Source organism: Urocitellus parryii, chromosome 13 (assembly GCF_045843805.1).
Source record: "Urocitellus parryii isolate mUroPar1 chromosome 13, mUroPar1.hap1, whole genome shotgun sequence".
Lineage (NCBI taxonomy): Eukaryota > Metazoa > Chordata > Mammalia > Rodentia > Sciuridae > Urocitellus > Urocitellus parryii.
The window spans coordinates 61,812,636-61,826,234 of record NC_135543.1 but is presented as its reverse complement, the minus strand read 5'-3'; the positions used below and the strand labels follow the sequence as shown (position 1 = coordinate 61,826,234).

The 13,599-nt window shown below is 41.4% G+C and overlaps 1 protein-coding gene across 3 annotated transcripts in view; it reads left to right on the top strand.

The window, feature by feature from the left end:
* Window positions 1-13,599, top strand: part of Spire1 (spire type actin nucleation factor 1) — a 150,981-nt gene that overhangs the window by 100,927 nt on the left and 36,455 nt on the right. For all 3 annotated transcript variants that reach the window (XM_077792273.1, XM_077792271.1, XM_077792272.1), the window contains exons 6-7: window positions 1,139-1,216; window positions 2,040-2,204. In XM_077792273.1, coding sequence (XP_077648399.1) covers window positions 1,139-1,216; window positions 2,040-2,204 — 243 coding nt within the window. The remainder of the gene's footprint in view (window positions 1-1,138; window positions 1,217-2,039; window positions 2,205-13,599) is intronic.

The window sequence follows — 13,599 nt, the reverse complement described above, 5'->3', positions numbered from 1 at the left end:
GGAGGTAGTGGTGGTTTCCTTTTAAAGTTAAGAGGCCCAAAGAGGGTGTCTTAGGCAAGACCAGAGACTCGAGGAGTGGCAAGGATCTTATCACAGCATCTCAAACAGGAGTCTTGACTTGGCTCTTTAAAATAAATGTAAACACATTCTGAAATAACCAGAAATACTTTTTTTCCCCCCCCCTGGGGAGAGTAGAAATAATGCATTATTTGTACTCCATTTTCCCTGAGTGTTTTGAGTAACTGCATCTGTACTCCTTCATGTTATTGGAGGAAAAGAAGCAGGTGATGTGTTCCGTGTTCACAGATGGCCAGTGGAGGAGTTAGGAAGCTAAGAATAGTTAAGAAATGTTTCATTTGTATTCTCATATAAAACAAGTCAGATTTCATATAGCTCATTGAAATTCAGCCTAAGTGCAAGCAGGTAAATATCTCAGCACATAGAAAAATACAGTAGGGTTGATGACTCTCTAACTAGGAGACAGGCCACAACTTCATCATTAATATGTGAACATGTGCATTACAGTCAGGATGCTCCTAAAGTTGCACTCATTGAACTGACGCAATTGAAAAGATTTTTTTTCATTTGCAATGTATTTATTAAGTTATTTGGTGAACGGATGGTGCATCAGGTGTAAGCCCACTGTGCTGATAAGGGCCTGGAGGAAGGGAGTCTCTTGAGGGAAGGGTCCAGCTCATTCGGGGTGGAAGGGGCTTCCCAAAGAACTGGAAGTTTCTGTTCAGCCTGGGATCTGGAAGAAAAGAAGTAGTGAAAGGGAGCCTTGTGGGCCAGGAGGGGAGGGTGCCCAGCAGGGATCACCTTGGGTGGCAGGACATTGGTGTGGAGTAAGGCATCTGCATGGAAACAGAGAGGGGCTGGTGCAGGTGTGGCCCTGTGTCCTGTGGAGGAGTAGTACCGCCTAGGCCAGGGTGGGTGGTGTGGGGCTGGGGAGGGAGAGCTGGGGCCATGGCCTAGAGCCAGCTGCCCCAGGCTTCCTCGTAAGACTGTATCCATTTTCAGGGACTTCTCTCTGGCAGTGATGCCTCTGTGTGTATCTTGTCTGATCTGTTAGAAGTTTTAATTTGAGAAGGGCTTAGTGAAATTTTCATGCCTGTTTTGTTTTTATTTTAACCGGTAGACTCTTAAGAAGATTCAAGAAATGGAGAAGAGTGACGACTCCAGCACAGACCTAGATGAGCTGAAAAACGCTGACTGGGTGAGGCAGTGAGGTCCATTTCCTGGCTGTTCAGGTCTAAGACAGTGTGACTTCCTAAACATAGAGTTTGTTAGGACTGTAGTGTGAATTGATCGGATGTAAATTTGAATGCCTGGTTTAACATGTGAGGAAATATCTGTTCCCATTTTTAAAAACTTTCCTATTTTATCAGCCATCTTTCTTGTCTCTGGGAATTTTTGAAATTTTAAAATACCAACATTTCTAATGATACTAGTACCCAGATGTACACTTACGTGCACTCAAAGTCAAACATGTTTTCAGGATTAGGTGCAAGACTAGCATGCAGTGCCTTCATTTATCCAAAGACAGTTCCTGGATTAGGGTCCCAGGGCTTCAGACTAAGTAGTGTGGAGTCTGCCCTCTAGAGCTCCGAGCAGGAGCTGGATCACAGGCCAGTGATGGATGTGCTCCAGGGACATGAGCCAAGCCTCCACTGGCCTGCTTCCAGATCCCAATGATGCACACTAGGGGTCCTGCCCTTAGTAAAACAGTGACAGGACAGTGGGCGCCCTGAAGCGTTCAAGGTGGACTATGTCCAGGTGTCAGAGGGAGGCACACTTCAGAATTCTGACCTTTTTTGAGCAAAGCTTTAAACCCAAGCACCTTGTCTGTGAGCGCTTGTGACTTCTTGGCTGACTTTTTTTTTTTAGTATCCTAAAATGTTATTTTTAGAGTTGTTTTTGTTTGGTTTACTCAGCATTTTGTACTCTTGAATCATTCCTTTATTCTACATGACTGTAGCTTTTCAGAAAAAAAACTTTAAATTTACTTATTGATGCCTCTTGACCTGTGGTTCTTTCAGGCCCGATTCTGGGTCCAGGTGATGAGGGATTTGCGAAATGGGGTAAAACTTAAGAAGGTCCAGGAGCGGCAGTACAACCCACTGCCCATCGAGTACCAGCTGACTCCCTATGAGATGCTGATGGATGACATCCGGTGCAGAAGGTACACCCTGCGGAAAGTGATGGTGAGTGACCACAGCCATGAGTCTTCTCAGAGGGTCGAATGATGATGTTTGTTGAAATGGTCTACTTTATTATTATTGTTATTATTTTGGTACTGGAGATTGAGATCAGGGCACTTGGCCACTGAGCCAGATCTCCAGTCTTTTTTTGTGTTTTATTTAGAGACAGGGTCTCAAAGAGTTGCTTAGTGCCTTGCTTTTTGCTGAGGCTGGCTTGGAACTCATGATCCTCCTGTCTGAGCCTCCCGAGCCACTGGGGTTACAGGTGTGCACCACCACGCCCAGCAGTGGTCTACTCTTTATATTTTTTAAAGCATTTCTTCTCATAAAAGTAATACTTGATCATTGTAAAATATTTGGAAAATACATTAGAAATTTCTCAAAGGAAAGTTATAAACTTACAATTGCACAAGCAAAGAAGAACTTTATTATGTGGAAGACATCCCTCAATCTTTTCTCTGTGATTTCATTTGGATAAAATGGGCTAATTTCATTTTGTCACCAGTTATTTTTGTTTGACATATTGTAATGTTTTTTCCTGTCATTATAGTCAATATTACCCTTTCTGAATGGCTCTGTCTTTTGTAGCTATGGCTGAACCAGAGTCCATTAAGCTGATTGCCCCATATCCAATCATATGCAGCCTGTTTTGTGTGTTTTTTGACGTTTGTCTTCCTGAATAGCCACAATGAAATCCTTGGGTTCAGGTCTTAGAGTTGGAATGTCTAGCGTGCCAGCAGCCTGACAGCTCTACCTGTCAAGTATGCCTGGAATCCGACCACGCACCCCTTCCACTTTGGCCACATTGTCTCTCCCTTGGACTGTGGAGGTGGAGACTGAGTGAGGTGCTGGGCTGGGTCTGGAGGTACCCTGCACCCTCCTGCAGCGTGCTGTGTGGCTGCTGGCTCTGCCCCGTCAGCCTCTGTGCTCTGTCAGCCTCCCTGCCACACACCTGCGGTGCCATGTAACAGCAAGAGGGGCTTGTGTCTTAGACCACAGATGCCAGGGCAGCCCCTGGGAAATGTGGCTCAGGGACAACACTGTGTCATGAAGTTATATCTCCAGTTCATGCCACAGTGAGCATTTGTGACCATGCTGGCTGGGACAGCAAGGTGTGCTGTAGGGTGGTGGCCACCAGTAGGTTTTCATGCTCCAGTGAGTCCTGAGTGATGGACAGGTGACAGGTGCATCCAGGCGCAGTTCCCCTTACTTTTGCATAAATTTTCCACACAACATTTTTTGTCCTCTGTTTGCTTGCTCATTGTAGAAAGAAATGAATAAAAGCAAACGTGCTGTGTACCAAAACCTTGCCCTTGGCCTGTTCTTCCTGTTCACTCCCTAATTATAGATAGGCAGGTAGGTTGATGGTCATTTTACACAGAGAGTGGCATGTAGTACTAGAGCCTTTTTCAGTCTGTAAAGTCGACTGTGGATGATCTCTTTGTTTAATGGTGGCTCAATATTTCCTTGTATCCAGACAGCAAAAGCATCAGAATGAAAAGTGGAGTGTGCTGCCAGCTTGTACCTGGTTCTCTCCCCTCCCAGCCTTCTTTCCTCCTGCCATTATTTACTTCCCATCCCATGAACGGACATTTAGGTTGTTCCCAGTTTCATCATTTTAATCAGGATTAGGATGATCATCCACATAAAAACATTTTGGGGCTGGGGCTGTAGCTCAGTGCAGAGCTCTTGCCTAGCATGTGTAAGGCACTGGGTTCGATCCTCAGCACCAAATAAAAATGAACAAATAAAATAAATGTATGCTATACATCTACAACTACAAATTTTTTTTAAAAAAAAATCATTCATTTTTCTCCCGGGTTTAAATTTCTGCCGGAGACATGAATTGATAAAGATAAGGCATGTTTAAAATTTAATGCATTTTTGCCAGTCTTCTCTCCAGAAGGTTGCACCAATTTGTATGCTTTCTAGTATTGCAAGATAATATATTCCAATCCTGTTGCCAATACGAGGTAGTGTTATCATTTTAAAAAACATCTACTTATTAGAACTTTATCCATTCTGATTGGGCAAGCACTTAGCATAAATCTCAGGTAGTTTTCCTCTGTAGCCAGAGGCATTTTTGAAAAATTCGTCAGTAATTATAGTAAGCCCAGTTGGTCATTAGCATTAATAGTTGATCTAACATTAATGTCTTTTACCTGCTACCCTTGATATTGTTAAATCTTTACATTTTTATCCAAAAAATAATTGTGTTGAATAGTAGGTAACGTTTCTGATACTAAGAATTACTAGGATAGATTCCCCTTGTAGCTGCTGACTTAACAGATTCCACCTGGGGCCTGGGTATTTGTACATTATATAATCACTCTCTGTGAGGATTATGGAAATAGTAATGTCTGATAGAATGTGTGTTGGTCAGCTTTTTTGTCACTGTGGCCAAAGGACCTCACGAGCAGCTTAGAGGAAGAAAAGCTTATTTGAGCTCATGGCTTCCGAGCTTCAGGTCATGGATGGCCAACTCTACTGCTCTGGGTCCGAGGACAGAGAGATCATGCAGAAGGGCCTGGTGTAGGAAAGCAGCTCAGAACATGAATCAGAGACAAAATATGAACTCCAAAGGCACGCCCTCAGTGACCCACCTCTTCCAGGCACACACTGCCTATAGTTATCACCTACTTAATCCATGTCAGTGGATAAATCCACTGCTTAGATTATAGCTCTTAATCTAATCTTTTCACCTCTGAACATTCTTGCATTGTCTCATGTATGAGCTTTTGAAGGATATCACATATCCAAACCATAACAGAATGACATCCAACTTGGAAAGTATTTGTAAGCATAATTATTTTTTTTCCTGGGGTAAATAAAAGGCTTTGAAAATAAGAATCTAGCTAGGTATGGTGGCATGCTCCTCTAATCCCAGGGGCTCAGGAGGCTAACGCAGGAGATTGAAAGTTTTTAGCTCCAGCAACTTAGCAAGACCCTAAGCAAATCAGTGAGATGCTGTCTCAAAACAAAAATGGCTGGGAATGTGGCTTAATAGTTATGCACCCTCAATCCCTGACACCAAAAAAATAAAGTGTACAGTTCAGTGACATTTAGTATATCACAAGATTGTACAGTCTCCACCTCTATCTAGTTCTGAAATAAATTTCATCCTCCTAGAAGGAAATCCATAGCCATGATGGGTCACTGGTATCCCCCACCAGCCCTGGCAACCACTTCTCTGCTTTGACTCTGAGAACTTACCTGTCTGGATGTGTCATGAATGGAGACATGTGATGTGCCACCTTTTGTGTCTGGCCTCTTTCACTTGGCCTAATGTTCTTTAAGTCTATGCATCCTGCTAGCATGTAGGAGTGCTTCATTCCTTTTCATGGCTGAATAATCATTCCACCCCAGGGATAGATAACATTGTACTCTGTGTTGTTGCTTGGTAGATATTAGGTTCTTGTCACCATTGTGCCGTGCTGGTGGGGTTGCTGTGAACCGTCACTTGCAAGTGTCTGACATCTCATTTCTTTTCTTTTGGGTGTGTGCCTTGGTTAGAGTGTCTGGGTCACATGGTGATTCTGTGAGTGACTGAGCAATCACCAAACTCTTTCCACAGTGGTAGCACATTTAATGTTCCCACCAGCAGGGGACGAGGGCTTCTGTGTCCCACATTTTTGTCAACACATATTGTCCATGTCTGCCTTTAATCATAACTGCCCTGGTTGGCATGGCATGGTATCTCTTTGTGGTTTTGATTTGCTGATGACTAATACTATGGTGCTGCTATGTGTGTGTTCACGTGTTTGTGGGCCATTTGTGTGTCGTCTTTGGAGAGGTGTCTGTTGAGGTCCTGTACCCATTCTGCCATGATGTTGTAACATTCCTTCGTATGTTCTAGATGCTGAATCCTCAACACACACAATTTGCAAGTATTTTACCCCATTTTGCAGCTGGTCATTCTTCTGTCACCCTCTTGATAGTGTCCTTTGGTGTTTAGAAGGTTTTAGCTTGGCTAAAACAGTTGATCTGTTTTGTATTCTATTTCCCATGCTTCAGGTATCCATTGCCAAATCCAGGGCATGAGGATATCCTCTTGTGTTCTCTTGTATGATTTTCACTTCTGCTCCATTCTTGAGTTAACGTTGCGTGTGGTAAGAGGTCAAGGTCAGGCTCCTGTGTTTCAGCACCCAACTCTAATGTATGAACAAATATGTATGGATTCATTTCTGGATTTTGAATTTTTTTAATGTAAATGTCTATCATTATGTTTTCATTACCATAGCTTTGTTGTGATTTTTGAAATAGAGAAGTGAGCCCTTTTCTTTTTCAAGATTGTTTTGGCTTTTCAAGTTTCCTTGAAATTCCTTATGAATTTTAGGATGCATGTTTCTACTTAAAAAACAGCATTTGGGGGGCTGGGGATGTGGCTCAAGCGGTAGCGCGCTCGCCTGGCATGCGTGTGGCCTGGGTTCGATCCTAAGCACCACATACAAAGATGTTGTATCCGCCGAAAACTACAAAATAAATATTAAAAAAAAATTCTCTCTCTCTCTCTTTAAAAAAAAAAAAACAGCATTTGGGATTTTGGTAGAGGTTGAATTACATCTGTGGATCACTTTGGGCAGTTTGTCATCTTAACAATTTTAAGTCTTCAGTACATAAACATGAGGTACTACTTAGATCTTCTTTTAATTTCTTTAAACAATATTTTCTAGTTTTCAGTGTATGATCTTGTGCCCTATTGGTTAAGCTAGCTTCTTTTAAGTATTTTATCCTTTTCAATGCTATTTTAAATGGAATCATTTTTAAGATTATTTTTGGTTGTTCATTGTTAGTATAGAAATGCAGTTGATTTTTGTATATTGGTCTGGTATCCTATAACTCAGCTGAATTTGTTTGTTCTGATGGTTTCCCTGGTGGCTTCTCTAACGTATTTTTATTTCATGCTCGTGTCCTCTGTGTGGACCCTTGATTGTACCTCTTCCTCTTCTGTCTGGATGCCTTCAAATTGCCCAGCAAGGACTCCAGCACAATGTTAACTAGATGTGGCAGAAGCAGGCATCCGTGTCTTGACCCTGGTCTCCTCAGGACATTCACTCTTCTGCCACTGAATGTCATAGTAGATTGTAGTATTTTATTATTTTTTTTTCTTTTTTTTTTTATTGGTTGATCACAACATTACAAAGCTCTTGACATATCATATTTCATACATTAGATTCAAATGGGTTTTGAACTCCCAATTTTTTCCCCAAATGCAGATTGCAGAATCACGTCGGTTACACATCCACAATTTTACATAATACCCTATTAGTAACTGTTGTATTCTGATACCTTTCCTATCCTCTACTATCCCCCAGATTGTAGTATTTTATAAATGGCTTGTCATGCCACGAAAATTGTCTTCCAATTCATATATGTTGACTGTTAGTTACTGTTTTGTTTTAATCATAAAATAAGTGTTAGATTTTATCAAGTCCTCTTCCTGCATCAATGAGGACAATCATGGAAGTTCTTTTGCTTTATTCTGTTAATGTGGTGGATGGAATACCTTGAGGGATTTTTATATGTTGGACCACCGTTATATTTATGGGATAAATCTCACTTCTCAAAATGAACTTTTTTTTCAGTACTGGGGATTGAACCCAGGGGTGCTTATCTAGTGAGGCACATCTCCAGGCCCGTTTATATATTTTATTTTGAGGCAGGGTCATGCTAAGTTGCTTAGGGTGTCACTGAGTTGCTGAGACTGGTCTTGAACTTGGGATTCTCCTGCTTCAGCCTCCTTGCTACTGGAATTACAAGTGTGTGCCACCAAACCCGGCTGAACCATCTTTTTGATATGCTGCTGGAGTCCCCTTGCGAGGATATTGTGCATCCATTTGATGTAGTGTTTTCTTCCGTTGTCTTGTCTTAGCTGCAGGGCAACGCTGGTCCCACAGATAAGTTAGGAAGTCTTAGGTCTTCTGCTAAGCTGGTTGTACACAGAGTAGAGTCACACCATTCGGGTCACACCGCCTTTCTTACCCATGCCCCCTCCTTTTCCCTTCCTTTGCCCTATCTAGAGTTTGTCTGTTCCTCCATGCCTCACCCCACCCCATCCCCATTATGGATCAGCATCCTCCCATCAGAAAAAACATTTGACATTTGTTTTTTTGGGATTGGCTAACTTCACTTAGCATAGTATTCTCCAACTCCATCCATTTACGTGCAAATGCCATGATTTTATTCTCTTTTAATGCTGAGTAATATTCCATGGTGTAATATATAGCACAGTTTCTTTATCCATTCATCTACTGAAGGGCGTCTAGGTTGGTTCCACAGTTTAACTATTGTGAATTGTGCTGCTATAAACATTGATGTGGGGTTGGAGATGTGGCTCAAGTGGTAGTGCACTTGCCTGGCATACGTAAGGCACTGGGTTTGATCCTCAGCACCACATAAAAATAAAATAAAGACATTGTGTCCACCTGAAAAAAATAAAAAAATTGATATGGCTGTGTCCCAGTAGTATGCTGTTTTTAAGTCCTTTGGGTATAGACTGAGGAGAGGGATAGCTGGGTCAAATGGTGTTTCCATTCCCAGTTTCCCAAGGAATCTCTATACTGCTTTCCATATTGGCTGCAGCAATTTGCAGACCCACCAGCGTGTATGAGTGTGCCTTTCTCCCCACATCCTTGCCAACACTTATTGTTGTTTATATTCTTAATAGCTGCCATTCTGACTTGAGTGAGATGAAATTTTAGAGTGGTTTTGATTTGCATTTCTCTAATTGCTAGAGATGTTGAACATCTTTTCATATATTGATTGATTTTATGTCTTCTGAGAAGAGGTCATTGGGATTTTGATTGGAATTGCATTAAATTGTATAGTACTTTTGGTAGTATAGTCATTTTGACAATACTAATTCTGCCTATCTAAGAACAAGGGAGATCTTTCCATTTTCTAAAGTCGTCTTTAATACCTTTCTTTAGCGTTCTGTAGTTTTCATTGTAGAGGTCTTTCACCTTTTTCATTAAGTTGATTCCCAAGTATTTATTTATTTAATTTTTGAGGCTATTGTAAATGGGATAGTTTTCCTAGTTTCTCTTTCAGAGGATTTGTCCCTGATGTATAGAAATGCCTTTGATTTGGGGGTGTTGATTTTATATTCTGCTAGGTTGCTGAATTCATTTATTAGTTCTAGAAGTTTTCTGGTGGAATTTTTGGTACATCCTACATTATTTTTAATACCTTCAAAATAATCTCTTGAGTAGGCAAACCATAATTTATTTAACTAATCTATTATTGATATTTCCCAGTTTTTAGTATTGTGTAAAAACTGTATTAGTTTCCTTACATAAATTCTATCCACCGAATTACTGGATCAGTGACTATGCATGCTGTGATGGCCTTTGATAAATACAATCAAATTATCCAAAATACTTGTAGGCACCTTGTACTTTGAAAATTAGATATATATATATATATATAATAAGATCAAAGCTAAAATTATAGCTTTACATATTTCTGAAAGAAACTATATTCATTTTCTTAAAAGTGCATTGTTAGCGTAGGTGTCAGGCCACATATTTTATGCACCTCTCATTAATGTTTTGAGTATCAACAAATAAGCATAAATCCTACCTTTGATTGCTAATGCTTTGAACAAATATCACGGTGTGGACATCAGTGGATGAGTCAGCCTTGCTGAAGGGGAGGCCGAAAGGTGTTAAGAGTGGAGTTGGTGGCCGCAGGACCATCTTGATTTGATTCAGTCTTTCTCTTAAACCTGTCTTCATACTGTTTACAGGGATACTGAAAACAAGCTGGGCAGGGCAGCTGCTGGGGGAAGACTGAAGCGGGTGGCTGGGGTGGGGTGGCACTGTTCTGCTCCTTGAGCTGGGCAGGGGGCTCAGTGGAGCCCCTTCCATGCACATACTTCCTCTCTGTGTGCGCGTGTGGTACTTCAATGAGGCTGACACCTCCACCTGAAGAGCAGGCCTTCAGGCTGGGCTGGGGCTCAGTGGTAGAGCACTCGCCTGACACGTTCGAGGCCCTGGGTTCCATCCTCAGCACCACATAAAAATGAATAAATAAAATAAAGGTATTGTGTCCAACTACAGCTAAAAAATAAATATTTAAAACAAACAAACAAAAGATCAGGCCTTCTTAGGTTTTAGTATTTCACATGGAATGGAGGAGTCCTGGGTGGCACAGGAGCACTGCATCCTCAGCTGACCCTGTTCCTGAGCAGAGTGGCCTCATTCTGTAAACATCACAGGTCTTGCTGTTTACACCTACCATAAACTTTATGAGCCAGTTCAGCATTTGTCAAAGAAACCACCATCCTAAAGAAACTGGTACTAGAGAAAAAAAATGGAAGATTCAGGGATGATCAGTGCACAGACGGAGGATATCAAGAGGGAGGGGAGGGGCACTGCAGAATCATTTTAGCAAGATCATGTTAGTTACATGCATAAAGGTGCCACAGGGAATTTCACCTTCATGTAGAAGTAGAAATGAACAAATAAATGAGCAAAGGGAGATGAGTAGAGGCAGGAGAATAGGGGAGGAAGGAGGAGAGGAAAAAAGAGGGAAACGGGGACATTCTGTTAAAATGAACCCAACTACTTTGTATGACTGTGATAGAGGAGAAGGAGCTGCAGGTTGGAGTTTAGCCTTGGGGGTGGGTCTTTGTTCATGCACACGAGGGGCCCCCTACATATGAACGTGTGACTAGAATTGAAGTACAGGATTTGAGAAGCTTACACAGAACCAAAAATTGATTGATCATTTTATATATAATGATGTTTGCAGATGTTCATTCTGCAAAGTGAAGCAGTCAGTGTGTTCATTAAATAAAATACTAGGAACAGAAATGGGTTTTTCTGTGTGTCTAAGAAGCATAGAACACAGGACACACTGAGCATCCCAGATGTGTTGGGCCTGGAGGGAGAGTCCTGGAGCAAGCCCCACAGCGGTCCAGATGTTGGAGCGTGGAGATCAGGTCATCGCACCAGCCTGTGGGCAAGGGACTGTCTCAGGGATGGCAGGAGAGGATGTTGAAGCAGGGGGCTCCCAGAGGGAGATGGAGATACCACCACCACGGCCCTCCACAGTGCACACGGACCACCTGAAAGACCCACTGGACTCAGAAGTGAAGGGCCCCAGGGTTCTGCAGTCTAGGAAGGCAGGGCTAGGTTCCACTTATTGGAACCCATGGTCCACAGACTGTCAGTAGACAGCAGAAACACATTTGGACCTGTGTGTTCATTTGGTTGGTGACAGAGGTGACACTGTAAAGCAGTGGAGGAAGAATGGCATTTCAATAAATGGTATATGTTCAATTAGATTTCCTTATGGGAAAAGAGTACATCTTGACCTTTACCTCAAAGTATACACAGGAGAGAAAACTCAGTCTCAAGTGGCTTTAGATCTCAAGGTAAATGTGCAACAGTCAGTTTCTGCAAGGTAACAAGTCTCCATGAGCTTCAGGTAGGCAATTTCTTAAATGGACTGTGAGGGTGTGGTGCTGGAAGATGCATACAGCAGTATGCCCGGTAGTGTTGTCTGCAGCAGCAACAATGTGAGCGTAACCCAAGGTCCGTCAGTATGAACAGGAGCAAGCACATGGAGTGTGGGCAGCAGTGTCCTGGAGTCTCAGAGTGGCGAGCAGCAGAGGCCACATAGGAAAACTGACCTGTGAGTCCTTTCACGTGAGGTTTTCAAAAATGCATAGTAAAGCCTTTCCCCGGCTCTTCACTAATGATGTGCTATAGTCAGACTTTATCTACCAGTCTACAGGTAAAAATGTGTTCTTATTTATGAATCTCATATTTTTATGAGTAAGTTTAGGCACCTCTTTAATGTGTTTAAGCAGCTAAGTGCAGTGGCCCAGAGCAGAGGCTCTGGAAGCAGGCACTAGTGTTTGAGTCTTGGGTCTGCTCTGACCGTATGGTTCTGCCTGTTTTGCTTCTGTGCCTTGGATTGCTCGTTTTTGAAATGTGGGTAAAAGTACCTGCCCCATAGGGCTGCAGTGTGTATCAAAAAGTACAAGATACATAGTCCTAGGAAATGCCTAGAACACAGCAAGTACTTTGCAGTATTTTCTAGTGGCTGTAGTTTGCTTATTTATTTGTTTATTTATTTTGTTGGGATTTTTGTTTTGTTCTTGGTTTTTTTTTTTTTTTTTTTTTTTTTTTTTTTTGGTACCAGGGACTGAACCCAGGGGTGCTTAATCACTGAGCCACATCTATGGCCCTTTTATTTATTTATTTTATTTAGAGACAGGTTCTCACTGAGTTGTTAGGGCTTCACTAAGTTGCTGAGGCTGGCTTTGAATTTGTGATACTCCTGCCTTGGCCTCCCAAGCTGCTGGAATTACAGGCACATGCCACTGTCCCTGGCTTTATAAATGTTTCTGTAAAGAGTAAGTCCACACCATTTTCACTCATGATCCATGCATCCCTGAGGTGCTGTGCCATGGTGTCTTAGGTTTAATCCTAAAGTTTAGGCTATATAGATGTACCACAGTAATTCTCTGCTTTCTGCATATTTGTGATACTATTTGTGACAATTGACTGGCTCAACTCTATTATATATTGTTTGGAATATTAAATTATAGAGATGTAAAACATTTTATTTGATTTTTTTTTTTAATCCCAAAATGTTTGAGCGGAATGCTTTATTTTATTATTTCTAACAAATAACTTTTTCCTTTAAAAATAGATGTAAAAACTTAGCATATTTCTGTTGTAGTTGTATTTATTGTAATTCACAATTTTTTTGATGTATTTAAATTTTTTAGTGTATTATATTTATACATAATAGTGGGGTTCAGCCAGTCACAGTGTCACATGCCTATAATCCCGGCAGCTTGATAGACTGAGGCAGGAGGATTGTAAATTCAAGGACAGCCTCAGCAACTTAATGAGACCCTGTCTCAAAAGTTTAAAGAGGACTGGGGTTATAGCTCAGTGGTAGAGTACCCCTGGGTTCAACCCCCAGTACCTTATCAAAACAGGGGGTCTGTGTTATGTGCATTTATGAATTTTGATATTCATATAACATGGTTTTCTCCATTTCAATCCCTAGCAGTACCCCCAATTTACAAATTTTTAAAATTCAAATAAAACATGGAGAAAAATTTATCATGTAATCTGCTTATAACTTTGTAACTAAACAACCAATTCAGTAATTTAATTGTATGTATCTATGGGGAGTGGGAATCAAACCTGGGGCCTGTACATGCTAGGCAGGCACTGTTATCACTGAGCTATTCTGCCAGCCCCATGATATATATCTTAATAGGAGAAGAGATTATCTTTGGCCTTGTGTGTTTGTAAATATGTTAATAAGATTTCCTTTATCTGTTTAAAGTTCAGTTACCTAAAGATAAAATTATTTCAGAAACAATGCAGAGTTCAGGATAGATGTTTTAAAATATTGAAAGGGGATCCTT